Source organism: Dermacentor silvarum, chromosome 1, assembly GCF_013339745.2.
Source record: "Dermacentor silvarum isolate Dsil-2018 chromosome 1, BIME_Dsil_1.4, whole genome shotgun sequence".
Lineage (NCBI taxonomy): Eukaryota > Metazoa > Arthropoda > Arachnida > Ixodida > Ixodidae > Dermacentor > Dermacentor silvarum.
In genome coordinates, this window is record NC_051154.1 from 154,205,651 (window position 1) to 154,227,818 (window position 22,168).

The following is a 22,168-nucleotide window of genomic DNA, read 5'->3' on the forward strand; positions in this document are numbered from 1 at the left end:
AGCGTGTTCCTGATTTCATAGTTTTTCTTTTTGCTAATTGGAGACATTGTTTTCATGTATATGAAGGTATATCTAGGTGCACATGCTTACATTGTCTTTTTGTAGTCAATCCACTCTGCCAATCCAATTTATTAGTCAATCCAATTTATTATTATTATTATAAATAATAAATAAACATAACTTTAAATAAATAAAGGACTACAGTATGTGACCTACCCCATCAGCATCTGGGCTGCTGAATCGAACATTATTTGGCAACGTCCGTAAAAGGTCAAGGGATATCTGCCGCTTGTTCTGAGACACCACCTAAAAGCAAGCATATAGCCATTGTGAAAATATCAAGTAATCAATACATATGCATATCAGAAGAAAACACTTTGCATAGTGAAGCATGTCTGTTAGGATCACTGTTGTTTATTTACATTACGGATTACCTTTAGGGCCTTGGTTGTAAAGTATACAAGCTACAAACAGCAGTGTTCTGAACATCTGTACCTGTTACAATACATACATAGGATTTTGCCTCTGGTCAGACTGTGACTATAGGATTCTCAATGGCCGCATTTTATATGTTGCTGGAAAAAAACTGTGTCCTCCAATCTCCTGTGCTCTGTTTAATAATTACTTAATGTTTTCTCTGAAACATCCAGTATAAAAATCAAAGAGGCCATCCTGTTGATGCATCATTAGTATTAGCATAACATATAGCATTCACTAATAGAAGCTAGTGCCATCATTACTTGTGCAAAGCAGGTCTTTTGGGATCACTGCTGCTGATTTACACTACTGATAATCTTTATGGCCTTGGTTGTAGAGTATGCTAATGATCACTTCATTAATTGAAACATTTGTGATGTCTCTGTAGTGATGCCACTAGCGGACACTCATGCTGGATGCAAAAGACGACAACGATTGGCTTGGTGCATGATCAGAGGGAATGCCATCCAGCCAGCAACCAAGACTCTGGATACGCCAGGCCCACTCAGACTCTTGCCAAATAAATGTGGCTGCGGTCACCTGTAATGGTGACCTCCACATAGTGGTGACCCGGACATGTCGGTAGTATTTGATGCACTATCTTCATGTTCAGTGCTGATGCTTCAATACTAACGTGTTTAGTTTGAACTAACCGCCAATAGACTTTTTCCCATGTAAGCAAGATCCAGAGCAGTCAACATAATTTTTAAATAGCATACCTCTGAAGTTTAGTTCTTTGTCTCAAGTTTCTACTTTCATCACAGCAAGCATACTAGAGAGGAAAAAAATACCTCTTTGTATTGAGTTCAAGAAGCTAGATTTTCTGGTTCTGTTCAGGAACCGAACTGAAACTGTACCAACGATGGCATGCAGTGCCTTGCAAAACAAGGAATAATGCATGGCTAAGAAATGTTAATATGATGCAATATTTATATGTTAATGACACACCAAATAACCTACTTGTCTAATCACATTTGTCCCGTCTGTTTATCCCTTACTTTCTATTCTTTTCGTACTTGTTCTAGACTTCTGCTGTTTTTCAGCAGCAATAAAATGACCCACCCTAACAGCCATCACTGCATTCTCGAATTATTTAAGAATGAAGCAAAAATTTCTATTTGATATGAAAATTTGAAAAGCATGTACAATATATTTTGGAACACTGGTATTTTGTTACGATATGCGCCTTTAATAATATCCCAGAAAATAGACTTATAAGGACGTTGCCTTGCATAGCATTCAGCACAAAAGAATAATCTGCAAAAATATGAAAGGCCCCCCAAAATATTGTGCCACCATTAAAAAACAGTACAAACTGCATGAGTACACAGGTATCAATAAGTGCTCATAGTGAGATCCCAAACTTGAGATGGCTCAATGTTCTTCTGTGTGGCTTAACCACGTCATCAAGCTTTCTTGATTGGCTTCATACTTTCACTCTGCTGGCAATAAAAATATATTTTCTATGTTAAGAATGCACCATGAAGTGCCAGGCAGATACCCCAAAATTCTAGCAACACGTTTCCAGCAGTCAGTTAATCCACATAGCACCCTATTAGGCCTTCATCCAATCCACAGTGACACAAGCCTGGTGCCTACACATATTCAGTGATATGGCCAATTGCTGCTGTGATTCTGAAGACAGAATACACGACTTTTTCGAAACAGAAATGTGACTCTCAACCATTACTATACAGTGTCCTAACCTGCTTAAGAATATTTGAAAATAGATTTCATGGCTTCAGAAATTGAGAATTGGCTTTCGAAATTACTTTTTCCTTCACAAGCTTCACCTGCTAGATACAGAAGAAAAGTGCCACTCAAATATCTAAATTTGAGTTTTCCCCCTTATCCATTTTTAACCAACATGCTACTGGCATGGTATTGAGAAGCTTCTAGTTTTTGTTACTCTGAAAAGAAAGCTTTTGTTCAGGGTGAATTCTAATTTTCCTAATCAAATATGGTGAAATTCAGAAATGTGTTATTATCCAATTCCACTATGGCAAACTAAAAAAAAAAGAAAAAATCATTACTTGTAGATGAAAAATATAAATTCCAATAAGTGATAGTCACGAATTCCTAAAACACTGACAATTTCCCTACAATCACAAAACTTAAAGAAATACATTTGAGCACCAAGTTAACAGCTACATTAACCTTGCAACAAAAAGAGATACCACAGTTTTTCAAACTAGCTGTACAAGATGGAGCACTTAAATCAAACAAGTTCGATGTATTATACACATGTTTCACATTACTCTGGTGCTTTGTAACTTTTGTGGAGCTTACTTAGTAACTAATTGAATAGGTGCATGAAAACAGCAATTTAAGACAGATGTCTTTTCACTTTAAACTCTAGGTGCCATTTTACAGAATGGTGATTTCTGTGTTTGTTGCTGAGTTCTAAAGTTTTAATTTTGCCATTTAAATTTTTTTTTAATTCTACAAATTCTGGGAGCCTAAACAAAATTCCGCAAGAGTAACTTGCAAAAATTAAACCTTCTTTTTTAATACAACTTTGACTCAGATTGGTTCAGTAGTTGCTCAATGAGAGCATCTGTGCATTTCCTAAATGCTTTCACTGGGCACACAGTGAACCAATCAGAAAATATGTGAATGGGGAGGGCCTTCTGCCTTAAAAGGACACTAAAGCCAAACATTAAGTCAATGTGGATTGTTAAAATACAATTCTAGATACCTCACAGTGATTGTTTCGTGCCAAGAAAAGACTTAGTTAAAGAATCGCATCTGAAGGGTCTGCATACCTCTAGCACAATTCAAATTGCTGGGAAGTCATAACGGGGAGTTGAAACGTTGCATATGCCATCACCGTCTTTTACTACTGTAGGTGAGTAAAACGGCACCCTACAGCCGGCGCTACGGTTTCTTGTGCAAAACACAAAAGTGCAGCCAGAAACCGAACCAAGACAGAGTTAATTGACAGTGCAAAAGAGGAATGGAAAGCGCACACCGAATCATAAAGACGATCTTCGACGCGCGTCGTGATGGGCCTCGTTCGATGCTACTTGCAGTTTGCATGTGCAGCGCGAGCCAGCAAAACCAGTGCAGTACTACATGGTAACGAAACTAATGAAACAGGAAAATGCGGGAGGCGAGGAGTCGAGCGAAAACGAAACCTTTCAACTGTCCGAGTCGTGGTCAAGGGTAACGTCAAAATATTATTTTTTCTAAGAATCGAATATAAGTAGAAAAGCACAATTTTCTTCCATCTCATAATGCAATGCAATTATATTTTTATTATAAGTGGTTAAGTACTAGCAATAGAATTATAATGAGGAGTTGCTACGTCAAGGGGCTAGTACTTGTATGTCCCGGTGGAATCTCAAATCGTGTCCTGCATTTACCTCAATTTCTTGATTACTAAAGCTCTGTTCTCAATAATATTGATGCCTTAGACGTTGTCGAGCATTAATCTATCCCTTTAGTTTGACTTAATTTTAGCCTTTAGTGTCCCTTTAAAGCATTCCACACTGATTATGCTTATTTCTCATCCTATTTCTACCATACCATTATGGGGAACATTTACGGCCTGTGTTGTACATAGATGCTAAAGGTGCAAATACACTTCCCTATTTATTGAAAGCACGAAAGAGCATTTCACAAGTTTCTGGCCAGTGACACTGTCAGTAATTTAGCTTTGTAGAAATTTTTTTGCCACACATTCCCTTTTTTTTTTTTTTTTTTGATGGCTGCAATGTCTACTAGTTGTGCTATGAGTGTTTTCAAGTTGGCCTAGCTACATTTTTGTAGATGCTGACAAGAGGAGCCCTGAGATGACACCTGAAACATCAACAAACAGGAAGGAGAGTCTATATTCAAAGGACCTAGAGGCAAGTATAGACTTGCAGAGTCATCTCTCCTAGTTCAATATGATGTAAGACAAACTAAAAAATATATATATTAATAAATAAATAAATAAAGAAAAGTAAGTAATGAACACTGAACAGACAATCTGTCTTATTGTCAGCACGTCTCAACACTGCACACCATTTCCATAAAGCAAGTGCTCGAAAGAATAGAAGAACATACAGCCTGGCCTAGTTCCATCATGGTAGTTTAGTGCAAATACTTATGATACCATTTTGTTTCAGGAATCCATGGAGCTGCTGCTTGTGCTGCAGGTAACTATGAGACAGACTATAGCCCCCTCCAGGCAAATACAAATTTACAATAGAAATATAAAAGACAAAAGAAGATCCTTTTGGAAAGAATTAACTATAATGAGAAGCACAAGTAGTTTCTGGCTAACTATAGTCGGGTACAACTTAAGAAAACAGGAGAAGCCCCGCCCAGATGACCGAAGCGCAGCAGCCAATTTCCTCCGCGACTAAAGAAATAGTCCCGCTGACGCGACTCGCGCCGGCTTGAAGCGCGGGCTGCCATGTTCTCTGTCGGCGGGGACACCGGCCGTCCGGCTCATGACGCAAGTATTTAGTGTGCGCCCATTGGTGGAGGCTCGTATGCATCCGCCTTTGAGGGGGCAAATGCCGCTGCCTTCTAAAGTTGTACCCGACTATACCTCGTCTGCGTGCCATATATGAAATATTTTGTTATAAACTTTTCACCATTATTGCTCCCTATATAGTGCTGTATTGGGTTCAGGTCTTTCTCAAAGTATTTAGCACACAGTTTTAGTTTGCATTAAATTTCAGTTTAACGAAGTGACATCAGCAAGGCATTATTTTGGAAACACCTCTTGGAAGCACAAAAATGCAGGAAATGACCACACAAAATGCAGTAGATGGAACAAGCACTAACTCTTTGTCAGCAAAATTCTGTGAAATAAGTTTTCCCATGCAACAACACAACAACAGTCTCAAGATTATTAGCATTTGCAGCAAAAGGCACAGTCGTCTCAGGGAAAAATAACAGCTGTGCTCCAAGGGAAGTAAAACTATGCAGGCCTTGGCACATAATATGCCCAGTTGCAAATTAGTGCTTGCTTTGCCATGTTTAGGCATGTTCAGACATAGCTAGGCATGTCTCTTTTCTTAATAAGAGGCACAACCTGGTTCAGGTGACACACCACAAATTCAAAAAAAAAAAAAAGGAAGCATTATGGGAACGCATTGCAGCTGTGTCATTGCAGCAGCTTTTAATGAATTTCACCTGACTAATTTGACCCCACCCGACCAACTGACCAATGAATGACTGATTTGGTTTAGAATAGCAATTTGTGTGATTTGAGGTGCCCTGTGTAGCATTCATGCCATGACTGAGTTTAACATCCCAAATCAACACAGGAGCCATGAGAGGTGCTGCAGTGGAAGGCTCTGGATTATTTTGACCACCTTAGGTTCTTTAATGTGCACCCAGAACTCAGTACACAAGTGTTTTTGCATCTTGGTCCCATTGGAATGCAGCAGCTGCAGCCAGAAATCACACTCGTGACCTCATGCTCAGTAGCATAGCAGCTGGCTTTTCAGCCAAGGTTCTAAATGGACAACACACAAGCACATCACTGCAAGGATTCATTTCAGCCTATAAATGAGATTTCAGACAATGATGCATAGTTAAAGTGGCAACAAAGTTAACAAGAACATTTTATTTTTGACACCACCAGAGTTAGCCTATAAATGAGATTTCAGACAATGATGCATAGTTAAAGTGGCAACAAAGTTAACAAGAACATTTTATTTTTGACACCACCAGAGTATGCGAACAACCCGGCAGTTTCCTATGGCCCCTTCCTACAAAATGACGAAGGCAGCACACCAGCTGCTATCTTCTCACAAACCCTGCAGCTGTTTGGTACCTCCTAAGCACATGTAACAGCAAGAGAAGGAAGGCACAAGTGAACCAAGCTTGAGGCTGCATTTATCCTTGCCATTTAGATCTCAACAGATCCCCATTATGAGAAATTTTCCACAGAATATAGTATTCAACTTGACGCAAGTTCTAAACTCATCCTTTAATTCCAACTTTGGATGATGTGGCTATTGGAAACCTCATGCTCAATATGCCTGTTCTTGTTCAAAACACTGATGCTATGCAGTACAGCTCTATCAGTCCTAGGAAGCGAGACTAATTGTGAATGATCAGTGTCCATTGATCCCCTGCATTGCAGGGGAGCCTGCAGTTACATTGTCTAGGGCAGGAATTGTCCCTCCTCCAATCATTTACAAAGCAATATTTTTGGATAAGTCAAACCAATTTTTCATATCCTACAAAGGTTCAAGATCAAATGCACAAGATCAACTCACATGAAACAGATTTCAGTAGTTCTTAAATGGAAAGTAACAGCATCACTGGGTTTTCTCATTCTATTTGGGCTTCACTTAAATGGTTTCACATCGGGGTTCACTTAAAGGAAACCTGGGCAACCATGGCATTGATGTCTCAGTTATTTACATTTGGTGCCATGAAACCTGGGACAGCTACTGCGGCTGAAACTGTGACCAAGACTGCTAGGCCATGGATTGACGCAGCTCAAGGCAGTCTGGAGGTTTGCAAGGCGGAGGCTTCCTCCAGACGACACCTGCAACTGTGTCAACTGAAGAATTCCTTTTAATTTCTTGCATTATCCAAGCATGATCTTTGTGATGTACCAGACATGAGCACTCGGCTTACTCAAGACAAAGAAAAGCAGCCTCTATAATCTACTTAAGCCCTTCCTGCCAATTTGTTGGCTATTCTAATATTGCCTACTGACCTCAGACTCAGATGCTTGACAACATAAGTTGCTGTAGTAGTTCTTGCCCTTGTCTTCCATGATGTCAGCCACTCGACAGGTATACAGTGCCTTCCAGACTTGGCTCCGGAATGCAGCAGGAACACCTTGCCGTACCAAGCTCTTCAGTTCTTTCTGCATGCCAGAACCAGCCACAAAGCAATCTAACATTACTGCACAAAGAAAATAACATGCATAGGAAATGCAACTGTGCACCTGCACATGAGGACCTGAAGTTATGGATTGCACAGAGATAATCTTTTTATCTGCATTGCTCGCATATATGACTTGTTGCATTTTAGTTAGCACTACAGGGTCATGGTCTGTCATGTGCTTATAGTCCATGTACATATATATAAGTACAGCCTTTCTTGTGAGCCAGCACATGTCTACATTCCTGCTTGTCTGTTTGACCATGGTGTGCCCAAAGTGAAGTTAGCCCTAAGTTAAACATGGGCTTGTCTCGTGACTTCAGGTTTACCTTCCTGTGTTCTTGGGTAAGTGCACACAGCATTTTCAAACAAAACTATGAATTCATAGGAAATGCCCAGCTAACCATTTTGATTGTCATCATTATACACTTGCAAGATGTAGCTCCTATGGCAACAAATCTGCTTTGTAATTTAAGGGTCAGCAATTTATGGTAAGAGAAACAGAAAATAGTGCAAAGTCAAAGGACATGAGAAGGGTACCATGACACAAGTGCTGTCTTCTTTTTTTCCTCTGCCTTTGTCCTTGAGCTGGTTTACATTTCCACCATCATGACCCCAATGTAAATATAGCACAACTTAACTTAGCAATTGAACTTTGTATCTCTTGATTCACCATTTAAGCTGCTGTTTATAAATCAACTTAGCCGTGACCATCTAGCCACCAGATAAATATGAACACAGATAATTAGTTATGTACATTCAAGGCAAGTATATGTCCCACTTTTATGAACAGTCTAGGCACACCTTTGCACCGTCTCACATGCTATAACTGATACTATAGCCAATAAATTTGTGTTAAGATGTGCAAGCAGACAAAACACTGACTGTGCTGATAAGGTTGTCACCACAAAGCAGAAGGTACTGGCGCCAGCGCCACAGGTGGTGGGCAGCTGAGGGCAGCCGCTCCTGGTAGTGAAGGTGCAGCTGGCGACAGATGTAGTGTAGTGCCAGGCTCTCCTCAGTGTAATGGTGCCGAAAGCCTAAGGCATCCGTGTGTTGTAGCACCTTGCTCTGGCTGCAATGTCAAGCCATCAGCTCTTAGAGTCACAACAGGTATAATGAAGGATAAAGTGACACTTTTCAGCCCTGAAGTGGCAGTCAGCATATGTTAAGACATACAACTTCCTAAAACACTGCTTTGCAATAAGTTCATTTAGTTCTAAAATAAGTGTTATGAACTAAGCACTAGGAAACATTACCAGACGCAAATCATTGAGATCATTCTTGAACCTTTCATGGCTTATTGTGAGTTTACTTTCTTATTAACATTCATACAAGCATACACAATACAGAACAAACAATGCTAACTGTACACTATGCCACTCAAGGCCGAATTTTTCACTTACTCCCACTAACCTTAATCTTTTGCTTTTAGGAACTTTAGTTCAACCAAAACTAAAACATGCATCATCCCTAATGTTCATTTACTCACTCATACACTGACGTAATCGAATAACACCCTGTGTATTTTGCCTTTTCAAACTACTCCTAGAATGCTAGCATCACACAAATTAAATCGAATATAAACCTAACAGCACTTCTAACACATCACCAAGTTTCTTGCCTCTGCCTATTTCATCAGATCTGCTGTTAACTTCCAGTCATCAGTGCCTCTAATTTCTGGCTGTCAACATACATTTCATCATGTAACAACCACCGTACAAAGTACCACCTAAAACTTACGTGTTCCAAGACAGGACAGAAGTGAAAGGAACACATACAGCAAATGTGACAATTCCAAATGATGTTCATTGAAAGCTAATAGGATATATAGTGAGGAAAAAAACTGCAAATTATGCAGATTCCATGCACTGTGGGCATCAGTGGATGCAAAGGTTCTCAATGGCTTCAATCACACTTTCAATACTGAGACGCTGTTTAGCACAGTGCAGGCAGAATATCAGAGACTGGCTCTGTTTACTCAGTGAGAAATCCAGCCACGCCAAACCACCGGGAATGAGGCAAAGAAAACTTTACTTTAAAAACAGAAATATTCCAACGAAAACCTAGGATCTTGTCATCATGTGGTCAAGGCCTGTGAGTAAGGTACAATATTTCTTAACGTGATAAGGACAGACTGTTGATGCAGCCTTCTCCCTCAATGAATTTCTGCTATGTCGATAATTTCTTGTGTACAGCTGTCCCCGTTTGCAGCTTAGAACAGTGCAGTTTTCAAAGTATAGTGAACACCCACAGCATCTACAGTAAAGTGACAGGTTACTAAAACCACTCCTGCTGGCTAGACTATCATGCTCTCTTAGCCAGTTGTTGAGTCGCCTCCCAATCTGACCTATATGACTTCTACTGCATGAGAGTAGGACCTGGTAAACCATGCAGTCTTCATAATGTAATGTTTGAAGTGATGGGTGATGCAGCCCCTTTCTTGGACAGGCCACCTTTTCTGCACAGTTGTGACAGCTTCATACAGGCAGACATGACGACCAGAATGTTCACTTGCTGAAAAATCTTCTTTAATCTACGAGATATGCCGTGAATATAAGAAATGACTGCCACTTTTTGCTGCAGCTTTTTGGGTTTATAAGAACAAAACAGCACAAAAGACACAGGGACGCAGAAAAGAAGTACACAACAGAAGCAGTGCATCTTTTCTACGTCCTCATGTCTTTTTTACTGTTTTATTCTTAAACATGAGTTCATACCAGCTTTCAGTCTTTTCGGTTCTTCCTTTCTCGGGACTTAGCTTTCTTGAGAAGGACTTCATCAACAGTGCAAATAGCAATCCATGGGTACATAGATCTCTGGATGCATTCGACTTGCAATGCAAAGCTAGAGCTCATGCTGTGCTCACACAACCTTTTCATATGCTATTAGTTGAACACACTGCAACAATGCTTCATTTGACTAATGTCAAATGGGCAGAGTGGTATGGTAACAGTGGCTTGTTACTTTTGGGTTTGAACAGCCTGCCTCAGAGCCCAGTTGCGTTTGTCCCATCTTTAGTGGTCTGTCACAAATCCACACCCTGTTAGGAGTAGAGTACCAAATGGGCCCACCATCTTGTATTCATGATACTTTTCCCGCAAAATTAGTTTCAACTGGAACCGCCTTGTTGCCTTCATCATTTCAGAAACAGACACTGTCAAGACGGCCATCCATGATCACCTCATGTAAACCTAGTGTACTGCTTATATTGTGCTTCTGTTTTTTCCACTCATCTTTGAAATGCTTTGGCCCTGATAGCAAACAAATAATAGAGAAGATTTTAATTAAGAGCTCTTGTGTACTACAGTCTGAGATGTTCATACAAAAACTTTGTAACACACAGTGCGTAGCATTGCGGTCAATCTAATTTGTGAATAGCAACACGTCATATAGAAATATACAAGAGTTTCATGAATGTGTTGAGTTGGTACTACCCCTATGTGGAAACCAGAAACGTTTTGCAGTAAACAGAGGTCAAAAGTGGCAGCTCATTTAAGAATTACCATTACAACAGGTTGGAATGGACCACCAAAATAAACAAATGCAAGGTAGAAATGGACAGGACTACTAGCTAGACTATAGAACAAAGACTAGTCCAGCCTTTGTCCTGTCTACTTCTATCCTGTGTTTTGTTTAAACTTGTTGGTCCTTCCTATAATGTGATAATGATCAACATGTGCTTTTTAAAGCGAAGCTTTCTTTGCACACCCTCCCAGACTTTACTGACCATGGGTACTGGCTGGCTGGGTGCTGCTGCTGTCTTGCCGAATAGCTCGCAACTTGGATCATTAAGTAGTCCATGGCCGAACGGGTAGAGCATCGGGCTGCTTTGCTGAGGGAATCGGGTTCGAAACCAACCGTCAGACCAATTTAGGTCGCTGGGCCCGTAAAAAAAAAAATGTAATTGCATGCCCGATGCAGCGATCAAACCTTGGTCCCCCAGCACAGCAGTTTGATGCCCTAACCATTAGGCTAAAATCGCATGTATAGTACTATTATCATGCCATTACCAACTAGCTCTTTGAGATGATTGATTATTGTGGTTAATTGGCGCAAGGGCCAGATGTGGCAAAGAGCGCCAAGACGATGGTAATGACTTCTTAGTGGTACATGAATAGTGAGTATTTAGATGTGGCATGGCTGTAAAGGGGCCTAAAAACAGTCGCTGTAAAGTGCGTAAAATCTATACGTAATAAGATTATGGCAATGACTAATTATGTGTACTATGGACAAGAACAATGAATTGCGAAAGAATGATACGACTTACAAAATATTACAGACGCAACAATTGGCCAGAAGCACAAGTGCCTAAACAGAGCCCTTGAAACACAAGGGCCTGGAGGCATGTGCTATAAAAAACTATCACAGGAACATCCTCTGGAGAGAGGATGTGCTACGAACTTATTGGGCTAATAACATGTAGCACAACATCGTTCAAGAATGCGAGGACTGCGTTGGTGTTAAAAAGCGGTTCTTTACCAAGAAACATAGCGGGATGCAGAGGGACACAATCGCTATATGCAAGAGGAAAATGTTTCTTTCTTTCTCTTTCAGCTTCCCGACACTCCAGGAGGACATGGAGGACGGTCAGCCTCCCACCACATCTACCACAGGTTGGAGGCTTATTACCAGTCAACAGAAAATTGTGAGTACCATATGTGTGTCCTATTCTGAGACGACAGAATAGGACATCAGTTCGTTGTGTTTTCGTTGCACAGGGCCAGAAACCTAACTGCGGTTTAATCAAGTGGAGCTTGTTATTTGTTTCGGCGTCCCACAAGCGTTGCCAGTGGTTTCACAGTTTTGTTCGCAAAAAGGCTTGAGATCTATGGCAGGAATAGCAGCGGTAAGATTAGTAGCTTGAGATGTAATTGATGTGGCCACTTGGTCTGCTAGCTCATTACCCTCAATGCCTCTATGGCCAGGGACCCAGCATATTGTCACATGTCTACCAGATGAATAAATATTGCACAAGTATGTGTAAAGCTCAATAAAAACAGGATTTTTGTAAATTCTTATAGACATTAGTGCCTTTACGACACTTAAGGAGTCCGTGAATATTATTGCATTCTGTAGTTTTAATTTCTTAATGTGTTTAACCGCAGACAACACTGCATAGGCTTCTGCAGTAAAGATGCTTGTATATAAGGATTCAATACGTCCGATTCAGAGAAAGAGGGTCCAATTGCCGCGTAGGATACGCCAGCGTGTGACTTTGATGTGTCGATGTAGAATTCAGTTCACAAATACTTAGATTGGAGTTCACGGAAATGCATTCAAATTTTGAGGTCTGCTGCATACTTTGTAACTTTTACAAAAGATATATTGCATTCTATCAGCTGCCACTCCCAAGGCGGTGGCAGCTTAGCTGGAGACATTATGCAATGTTCGAGGAGTGGGGCATCCATTTCAACGCTAAGCTCCCTCACACGCAGTGAAAAAGGCTGTCTCACAGAGGGTCGATTATGGAAAAGTGTAGTACATGTCAAATCGTTAACGGTTTTAGAACACGGATGTTCATGATTAGAGTGTACTTTGAGGAAATATGTGAAGCTGGTGTATGATCTCTGCAGATGGAGTGACCATTCATTCGATTCTACATATAAGCTTTCAATAGGGCTTGTTCTGAAAGCGCTGGTGGCCAGGCGGATACCTAGATGGTGAACGGGATCTAGCATCTTTAGTGCACTTGGGGCGGCAGAGTGATATACTGCAGCCCCGTAATTTAGTCACGAACGAATCAGACTCTTATAAAGGTTCAATAGACACTTCCTGTCGCTGCCCCATGTTGTGTGAGATATAATCTTCATTAGGTTCATGGTTTTTAGGCATTTCGCCTTGAGATATTTTATCTGGGGGATGAAGGTAAGCTTAGAGTCAAGTATGATGCCTAAAAATTTGTGTTCTTTGTTGTCAGGTATTTGCTGTCCACACAGTCCTACACAAGGATCTGGGATCAGGCCTCTCTTTCTTGTGAAAAGAACACAAGAACTTTTGTGGGGATTTACTTTGAACCCATTTTCGTCTGCCCACTTAGACACTTTGTTCAACCCCTGCTGTACTTGTCGCTCGCACACGGCCAGGTTACAGGACTTGAAGCCCATTTGTATATCGTCCACGTAGATGAAATAAAAAATAGCTGGTGGTAGTGAAGCTCGAAGTGTGTTCATTTTGACGATAAAGACCGTGCAAATGAGCACGCCTCCCTGTGCAAATGAGCACGCCTCCCTGGGGTACACCAGTTTCCTGTATAAATGGACGCGACAGTGCATTACCTATTTTAACCCGGAATGTGCAGTCGTGCAGGTAGCTTTCAATAATGGTTAACATATTACCGCGGATGCCCATTGCCGACAGATCGCGTAGGATTCCGTAACGCCAGGTTGTATCGTTAGCCTTTTCCATATCGAGAAACACGGATAAGAAGTATTGTTTATGTATGAAGGCATCCCGAATGTTTGCTTCGATGCGCACGAGATGGTCAGTTGTAGACCGTCCTTCTCTGAAGCCGCACTGATATGTATCAAGAATTTTGTTTGACTCAAGGAAGTGTAAAAGGCGACGGTTTATCATTTTTTCAAAAAATTTGCAAATACAACTTGTGAGGGCTATTGGGCGGTAACTTGTTACTAATGTGGGGTCTTTACCTTGTTTCAAAATCGGAATGACAAGGGATTCTTTCCATGCAGTGCGTAGGTACCCGGCAGCCCATATAGCATTGAAAAGTGCGAGTAGCGTTATTTGAGTATCGCTGTGGATGTGTTTAATCATGTCGTACATGATCCTGTCAGGTCCAAGTGCAGAGCTCCGACATGCAGTCAAGGAGGCTCTCAATTCGGCGATGTTAAAAGGCATGTTAAAGGGTTCATTCTGTCTGCATTTTCGGTCAATAGCCTTGCGTTCTGCGATTTGATTGTGCTTTAGGAATGCCTCAGAATAATAATTTGAACTAGATACGTGCTCGAAGTGTTCGCCAAGAGCGTCAGCTTGGTTTCCAAGCTGTTTGCTTCGTCGTTTACTAGGGGCAACGGATGGATTTCTTTTCCCTTTAGCCTGATTAGCCTGTCCCATACTTTTGCCTCTTGAGTATACGAATTGATACCTGAGAGAAACCTCTCCCAACTTGCCCTCTTAGCCTGTCTTCGCGTCCTTCTTCCCTGGGATTTAATATGTTTAAATTCTATTAGATTTTCAGCCGTAGGGCATTCACGTAGTTTGCCCCAAGCTTTATTTTGTCTCCTTCGTACCTGTCTGCAATCATCATTCCACCAGGGTACCCGTCTTTTGAATGAAGTGCCACTTGTTTGAGGAATGAACTTCTCAGCGGCGTCAATGATAAAAGCAGTAAAATATGCTACGGCATGATCTATACCAAAATTTTTTATAAAATCTCGTGATAAGTACATGGATTCCCTAAAGCATTCCCAGTTAGCTGAGGCCAGTTTCCAGCGAGGGACATGGGGAAGGGAGTCGTGTTCGGTTAATAAGTTTAGGGTTACTGGGAAATGATCACTTCCGAATGAATTTTTAATTACACGCCATTCTAAATCAAGGAAAAGTGAGGCAGAGCCAATTGACAGGTCTATTGATGAATATGAACTATGAAGGATATTGTAATATGTTGCTTCCTTCTTATTGAAGAGGCACGCACCGGAGTTAACAAGGAAGTTTTCAATGAGTCGACCTCTCGCGTCGCATCGCGAGTCTCCCCAAAGAGTATGATGAGCATTAAAATCACCAGTGATAATGTATGGTTCTGGGAGCTGGTCGATGAGGCTGTAAAATTCCGTTTTACTGAGGTGATGGTTAGGTGGTATGTAAATGGAGCAAACCGTTATAAGCTTGTTGAATAAAATTGCTCGCACAGATACAGCCTCGAGAGGCGTGTGAAGGGCAAACTGTTGGCAAGCAACAAACTTATTTACAATTATGGCTACACCTCCGGACAAGGCAGAAGCGTTGTCACAATCTTTACGGAAAATGGCATATTGCTTGAGAAAGTTGGACTGTGTAGGTTTTAAGTGTGTTTCTTGGACACACAGCACCTTGGGATTATATTTATGTATGAGTTCTGTGATGTCGTCGAGGTTACGGAGTAGTCCTCTGACGTTCCACTGTAGTATCTGTGTGGTCATGTTGCAGATGATGTTTGTGCTGTGTGTCTCGCGTAAAAACACTAATTTAACTTACAGAGCCCTTGTCAGGCCCTGCGATGCGGGCTTTTTCTTTTTTGGAGCGGTCGAGGGATTCTCGCCGCTGCTTTGGCGCTGGCTGCACCGTCTGGCTGGAAGCTGTGTCCATCGGCTCTTGCGGAGCGCTGGACACCCGATCTTGAGAGCGATTTGTTCACGGTGAAGGCCTCGTCTCCAGGGACAAGACCTTGGAGGCCACCAGCCCGGAGGTGGATGGCCCCTTCTGCTGGGGTGGCGGATCAGCGCTAGCTGCAACCGCCGAGGGGACGGATGGCGTTACCGCTGGCTCACTACGCGTGTGCCAGACAGCCGCCGAGGGCTGTTGTGGCGCTGCCCCCTGACGCGCCACTTCGGCAAAGCTGGTTTTCGGCAGGTACGCTACCCGCCTGCGCGCCTCCTTGAAAGTTATGTTTTCCTTTACCTTAATTGTCACTATTTCCTTTTCTTTCTTCCAGAATGGGCACGACCGCGAGTACCCGGCGTGCTCCCCATTACAGTTCACACAGTGAAGAGAGTTTTCACAGGATTCAGAGGTGTGTTCATGATTACTGCATTTCGCACAAGTTTGGCGGCCTCAGCAGTTCTGTGATCTGTGCCCAAATTGCTGGCACTTAAAACATCTCAGAGTATTTGGCACGTATGGCCTAACACGAAGTTTGATGTACCCGGCCTCGATGGACTCAGGCAGAACACTTGAAGTGAAAGTAAGTATCAGGTGCTTAGTCTGGACTTCTTTTCCGTCACACCTCATCTTAATTCATTTAACGTTGATGACATTCTGCTCACTGAAGCCCTCCAAGAGTTCAGCTTCAGTCAGCTCCAACAAATCGTCGTCTGAGACAATGCCGCGGGTGGTGTTCATGGTGCGGTGTGGGGTTACAGTTACTTGGATGTCCCCAAAGGACACTAGATTAGGCAGCTTATCATATTGTTTCTGATCATGGAGCTCTAAGAGGAGATCACCACTGGCCATCCTCGATGCCTTATAACCTGGCCCAAGAGCCTCAGTTAGGGATTTAGAGACTAAAAAAGGAGAGATTGTTCGTACTTGTTTTCCTGCTTTTTCGGAGTGAATTACATGGAATCGTGGGAACTTTTGTCTTTGTTGTCCAAAGAACTGGAACACGTCTTCGGTGCGCCCTCATTTCAGACGGCGATCAGAGAGTGATGGGAAGGAATTAGCCATAAGGATATATGGATTTTTCGGCAGCAACGCCAGCCACCCACCATGCAGCCCAACAAGGGGACGCTGCAGGGCCTGTAAACACATGTCCTGCAGACACCAGCCATACGTCACCACTATAACCGAATATGAAATAACCTAGGTTGGCTACTCACACAGGGTTAACCCTCGCTACCAAGATCGGAAGTAATATAGAAGAGAGTAGAAGACAGGAAAGATGAAAAGGCGAGAGAGAAAGACGAAGATTGGAGAGAGAGACAGGAAAAGGCAACTACCGAGGCAACTACTGATTTCCCCCGGGTGGGTCAGTCCGGGGTGCCGTCTACGTGAAGCCGAGGCCAGAGGGGTGTGTTGCCTCCGCCAAAAGGCCTTAAAGGTCCAAACACTCGGCATCAGCTCAACCCCCAGGATCCCCTTTTCCCCGGACACGGCTAAACCGCGCACGGTTAGACGCGGGAGGGTCCAACCCTCGTGTGCACGGGTACGTGGTGTCGCAACACACCAAACGCCTGCTGACGCAGATGCCCCTGCGGGGTAGCTCTTTGAGATGATCACCATGTGTTGATGATGATGACGATTTCTATACTATGGCACATACCCACAAGGGAGGATTGTCTAAGAAACGTGCTGTACATATCATGCCAACACCAACTAGCTCTTTGAGATGATTTCCGCTTGTTTATGATGATGATTTCCATACTATGGCACATGCCCATAAGGGGTAGACTGGCCGAGAAGCAGGCAGTACATTTAAAATAAATAAGAAGAAATTAAGGAATACAAGGACAATATAAGAGTTGTCACATTGTGTAGCACGAGTGTGCAAGAGCACATGCCCGCATGCCAGTTTCTTTTACGCCAAAGATGCAGGAATGAAGTGGGCAAATTTATAGCATTTCATTGACCACGTCACGAAAGCTTCTTTCACATAGATACCAAAAAGTGCATTGGATCGGCATAATGTTTTTTTTTTGCCACTTACTGTTTATTAAGAACATGTTATCGGTTAGATTCTAATTAAACAAGCTCACCTGTCATATGTAGGAAGACCTGGGTTTGACATACGGGCTTCCCGCAACAGCTGGAGTACACGAGCTGCATGCTGACAAAGATATTGCACTAGTATTATATACTGCTGCTGCAGAAGGAATGTTTTGAAAGTATGTGTTGATAAAAATGTGGAAGTGAATGTATGTGCATTCAAAGGTTCAACTCACTCAAGAAAACTATGCATGACCATGATTACGTCAATTGATCATAGTGGACTTATTACAAACAAACCTTTTACAGATAAAGCTGCTTACAATAAAGTGAAGGGCATGGAACAATTTATTTTATATCCAGTAGTTCAATAAGAGTTCAATCTGTGTACAACAAGACTTTCATTATAGATGAATTCATCTTAGTACAAAAACAAAACAAAAGAAAGGATGCTTTCTGCAACCTTTAATTACCACAAATATATAGGAACGATAAATGAAGCACATACACTCCTGCATCTGTGCACAGGTTCCACATCTCTAAGCTCAAAAGGCTATTAGGTTCAAAAGGTATTAGGTTAAATGTGCATGCAACTTCAATTGATTCAGAGTGAAGTTGTTTATGAAAATAACTGATGTTGCAATGACAGAAAAAATCCTTTCATGGGCAAAGCTTTTACGAACTACACTAAAGTGAAGACTGCTTTGTTCAGCATCCACGGATAAGGGTGTGCCTGTTTGCAAATTTACAGGTGAAATTCAGTGCTGTCACAGCGGCATTGAAAGTTAATTCGGCCAAGCATGGTACTGGTGAAGATCAAAGATATTTAAATGGAAAGCATTCCTTGCTATAGGGGACTTGCATAAAGGCAACAACCCTGTGCTGCTGTCAGGTGACGCTGCTTCCCGGCCACCATAGTTTAGAGATAGACACGGGCAGGCTCTAGTAGCCAGTCACCAGCTCTACCATGCACTTGAAGGTTTTGTAACATTTTTCAGTGTTCCTTCACTGAAATTTGACATACTGACCTATACTGCCGTGTGCAAGCCAGGTGTACGTGGAGAAGCTCCGGCCGTAAGGTACATGATAATAAGTGCACTACATTCAATACGGCATTCAATGCACCGACTTCACCTGTAAACTCAGCTGCTACGTGGCCGTGCCGACTGCTTGCCAGTATCCTACACTAATTGAAACAGCTGCTTTGATTCACCTGTCACTTAGCATATTTAAAGAAATGTGTACAGTACACACCATGGCTAGTTATCCGTTTTTCACTCACGAGCAACATCACTGTCGTAAGAGCTCAGTCGTGTTTTTAGAGCCGAGGATGAGCTACTGGGCAACGGTGGCTGTGATAAGCTGACCTGCTAGTATGGCTAAATACTCAGAGTGTTTGTGACGCCACACTTTGGCTGTGCTAGATGACCGCATGGGAATGCTATGCCAGTGCATAAAATATTGCAGCACGCCGCGGTGCTTGGTTTGCTTCCCTCTTTTTCCTGTTGTTTGCTCTGACGAAATCAACAATGACATAAGATTGAATAAAAATGTTGCAGATTCTGCAGTCAAGGCTTCTCCCCATCGTTGATATTCCTTTGTAGTAGTCAACAATTCGTGGTGCAGGCACGGGAACATGCCAAAATATTCCACCCATCCCATTGCGCGGAACCAAGCTTGGATTTGCAGAGCCATGTTATGCAGCAAAAAAAATATACTATGTGTATGCCAGAACACCACAGTAAACTTAATGAGTCCAGGGGGGTATTCTGTAAGTTACCACGTAGTGGATATGTCCATTTTGTCTGCTGCTGAAGTTCTGATTGGCTGGACTGGGACTGGGACTGTCAGAAGGAGACAGGCGCCTTCAGCCAATCAGCACTTCAGCGGCAGACAAAATGTACATGTCCACTCAGCAGACACTTATAGACTAGCCCCCCAGTAGTAGAGCATGTGCGGCCCACGAACCGTTTCTATGCACATTCTGTGCTTGCACGAACGTCTATCCTTTACAATTGCGGTGCTAACTCAAGGTTGCCTTATGTGCGCACAGGGTTTCTGGCATTATGCAAAAGGTTTATAGACTTCCTGGCCAGCTTGGTTTGTTCAAACCATCATGTTGGCACAAAATAATTCTACATGATAGAATAGAGCAACAAGAACATGCGGTTGGGCTAATTGGTGCATAAATAATAAAAAAAAAATCTGTCAGCCCTTCCACTGGGGTGGAGATGGAAGACCAGCGAAGCTGTATTATGGTGGAAATTATGTATTTCCAATTATGACTACTAAGATGTGATGGTGTAATTGGTTATTTGAACTATTAAAGAATCAGAAATATATATGATCCGGTGGTTTTCATATATTTAGTGACCACAGGGACCATGGCCTTATGGTCGCTACGGTACACCGCCATAGGGTGTACGGCAAAGGTTGGCACGTTCTTCCTAAACACGTCACTAAGGCCGCGCGCGTTCGGTGCGAACGCGAGCAAAACGCCGCCGTCATCGACAACAGTTGTGCGCGTTTTTTGTGTGACCGCACACAACCGCTGTCAAAACGCTGGCTACGTGACGAACGGCTAAACGCCGTTGTCGACACTGTTAGGGGAGAGGCGGGCAAGAGCCCAGAGAGAGTCGGCGGCAGAGGCCGGCAGGGCTGCGCGCATGCGCCACAGTGGGAGAGTGGGCACGCATACGCACAGTCTAGGGTGCCTCGATGCCCTCCTCTCCCACCACTCCCCTTCCACTGGGAAGTCGCGTTTGCTCTCCGCCGTGCGTTCGCTCCCCGTGAAAGCGCGCATCCCTCGCCCTCGCTCGCTTTCACTCGCACATACAGCATACGACCAATGAGAGTTTTTTTTCTATTGCAGGACGCGACGATCGAAAGGTGAGCCCTTAACACCTTCGCTGTAAAATAGAATTCAGCACAAAACAGTTCAGGCAATACAGATATTGCCATGTGCACTTATGTACCTTTCCTGCTGACCATTTTTCACCCGCTAACAAATGGTAAAAGTTATTACCCAGTGCAAGACGCGCCTTTCTGTACACAAGGTTTCTCGAATTGTTATTACTGGTTTTATTTGTTGTCGCCTGCCAAGCCTTGTGTATTCAGATTGCGTGCACGACGTGAATGGTGGTGTACATTCTAGAACTTAAGTGAGCACCAATGATTAGGCTCGAAGGTTCAATAAGCCATGTATAAATAGCCGAGGCGTCTGATCCCACTACGGATTTCGACAACTGACGAGTGTGCTCGCCGTTATCATTGTGCTGAGTGTTATTTGCTTTTGCTGGGCACAGGTTTGCTCAATAACCAGTTAGTTTTGCGACTAGCGTTGTGCCACTGTAGTTCTTCACCATCCCTACAATGTAACTATATACAATGTGTTATAGCTTTGTTCTATGTTTTACTATTTATTGACACTACAGCCTCATTCTGCAGCAGGTCATTGTGTTCTGTTCAATGTGCCATTTGAGTAGGGAGCTAAAGAGTTTATGCAATGCTGCAATGCAGATATACAGGGTGTTAAAGCTGTGTTCCATGTTTCCCATTTTACTGAATCTGCAGCCTCATTGTGCAACAGGTCATTGTGTTAAGTTCAATATGACACCTGAATAAGGAGCAAAAGAATTCATGCAATGCAGATATACAGGGTGTTATATATAACATAGCTGTGTTCCAATGTCAGGTCTCTGTGTGCAGAAGGTGATTTTTCCTTTGCTCAGAGTCACAGACCTCATCAGTTCTGCTTGATGTCACTCAGTGTGAGTTGGGAATTAACCAGGAATGATGAGGAATGAAAGCAGGCATGTTGTGCTGGTGGCAGTACATAGTTACTGCATGATACCTCAGTGTCCAGCTTGACTGATGGCAGCAATACATTTCACATTCATTTAGTTTACAGGTTTGTGGCTATCTGGCGTGGGGCATAATTCCCAACCAAGTCTTCTATAAATGGGTTTATCTGTATACAGTTCCCACGCACCTGTAACAGAGCATGTGCCACCTATGTTTTAAAAGAGTAAGAAAATACAAGCAGCTGCACGACTACACAATAGAGGGAACCAGTCAGAGCCTCGCCTCCTCAGAAGGTGATAGTGCTCTTCCTCCCTACGTCTCCCCGAAAAAAGGTATAAAATAAGCAAAGGATCGGGCACTAGTAGTGGAGCCTACTAATCATGAGCCGAACTGTATTTTGGCAAGTCCCTGACTGTTCACTCTCGTGCATGGATGAGAACTGCATCTTGGTATAGCCCTGATTGTTCTCGCTCATGTCCGCTTGTGCCACTGTAGCTGATGCCTGTGACAGTTGCCCGTTGCCCTCGTAGATTCGAAGGTTTCGAGGTGGCCCCCTGGACTGAGTAGTCATGCTCTGCTCCTATTATCTGACTCTTTAGTGCCTGTCATTCCCTTAAGCTCGTGAGTACTTTTAACCATACTTGTGACACACCCATCTGCTGTTCCTTCTCACACACTTTCGTTT

General features: G+C 42.7%; 1 protein-coding gene across 4 annotated transcripts in view; it reads right to left on the reverse strand.

Annotated features, from left to right (window-relative positions):
- Positions 1-22,168, reverse strand: part of LOC119436262 (uncharacterized) — a 694,308-nt gene that overhangs the window by 477,228 nt on the left and 194,912 nt on the right. For all 4 annotated transcript variants that reach the window (XM_049656511.1, XM_049656518.1, XM_037703060.2 and 1 more), the window contains 4 exons: positions 17,730-17,800; positions 8,206-8,395; positions 7,151-7,303; positions 217-306 (listed from right to left, as the gene is read on the reverse strand). In XM_049656511.1, coding sequence (XP_049512468.1) covers positions 217-306; positions 7,151-7,303; positions 8,206-8,395; positions 17,730-17,800 — 504 coding nt within the window. The remainder of the gene's footprint in view (positions 1-216; positions 307-7,150; positions 7,304-8,205; positions 8,396-17,729; positions 17,801-22,168) is intronic.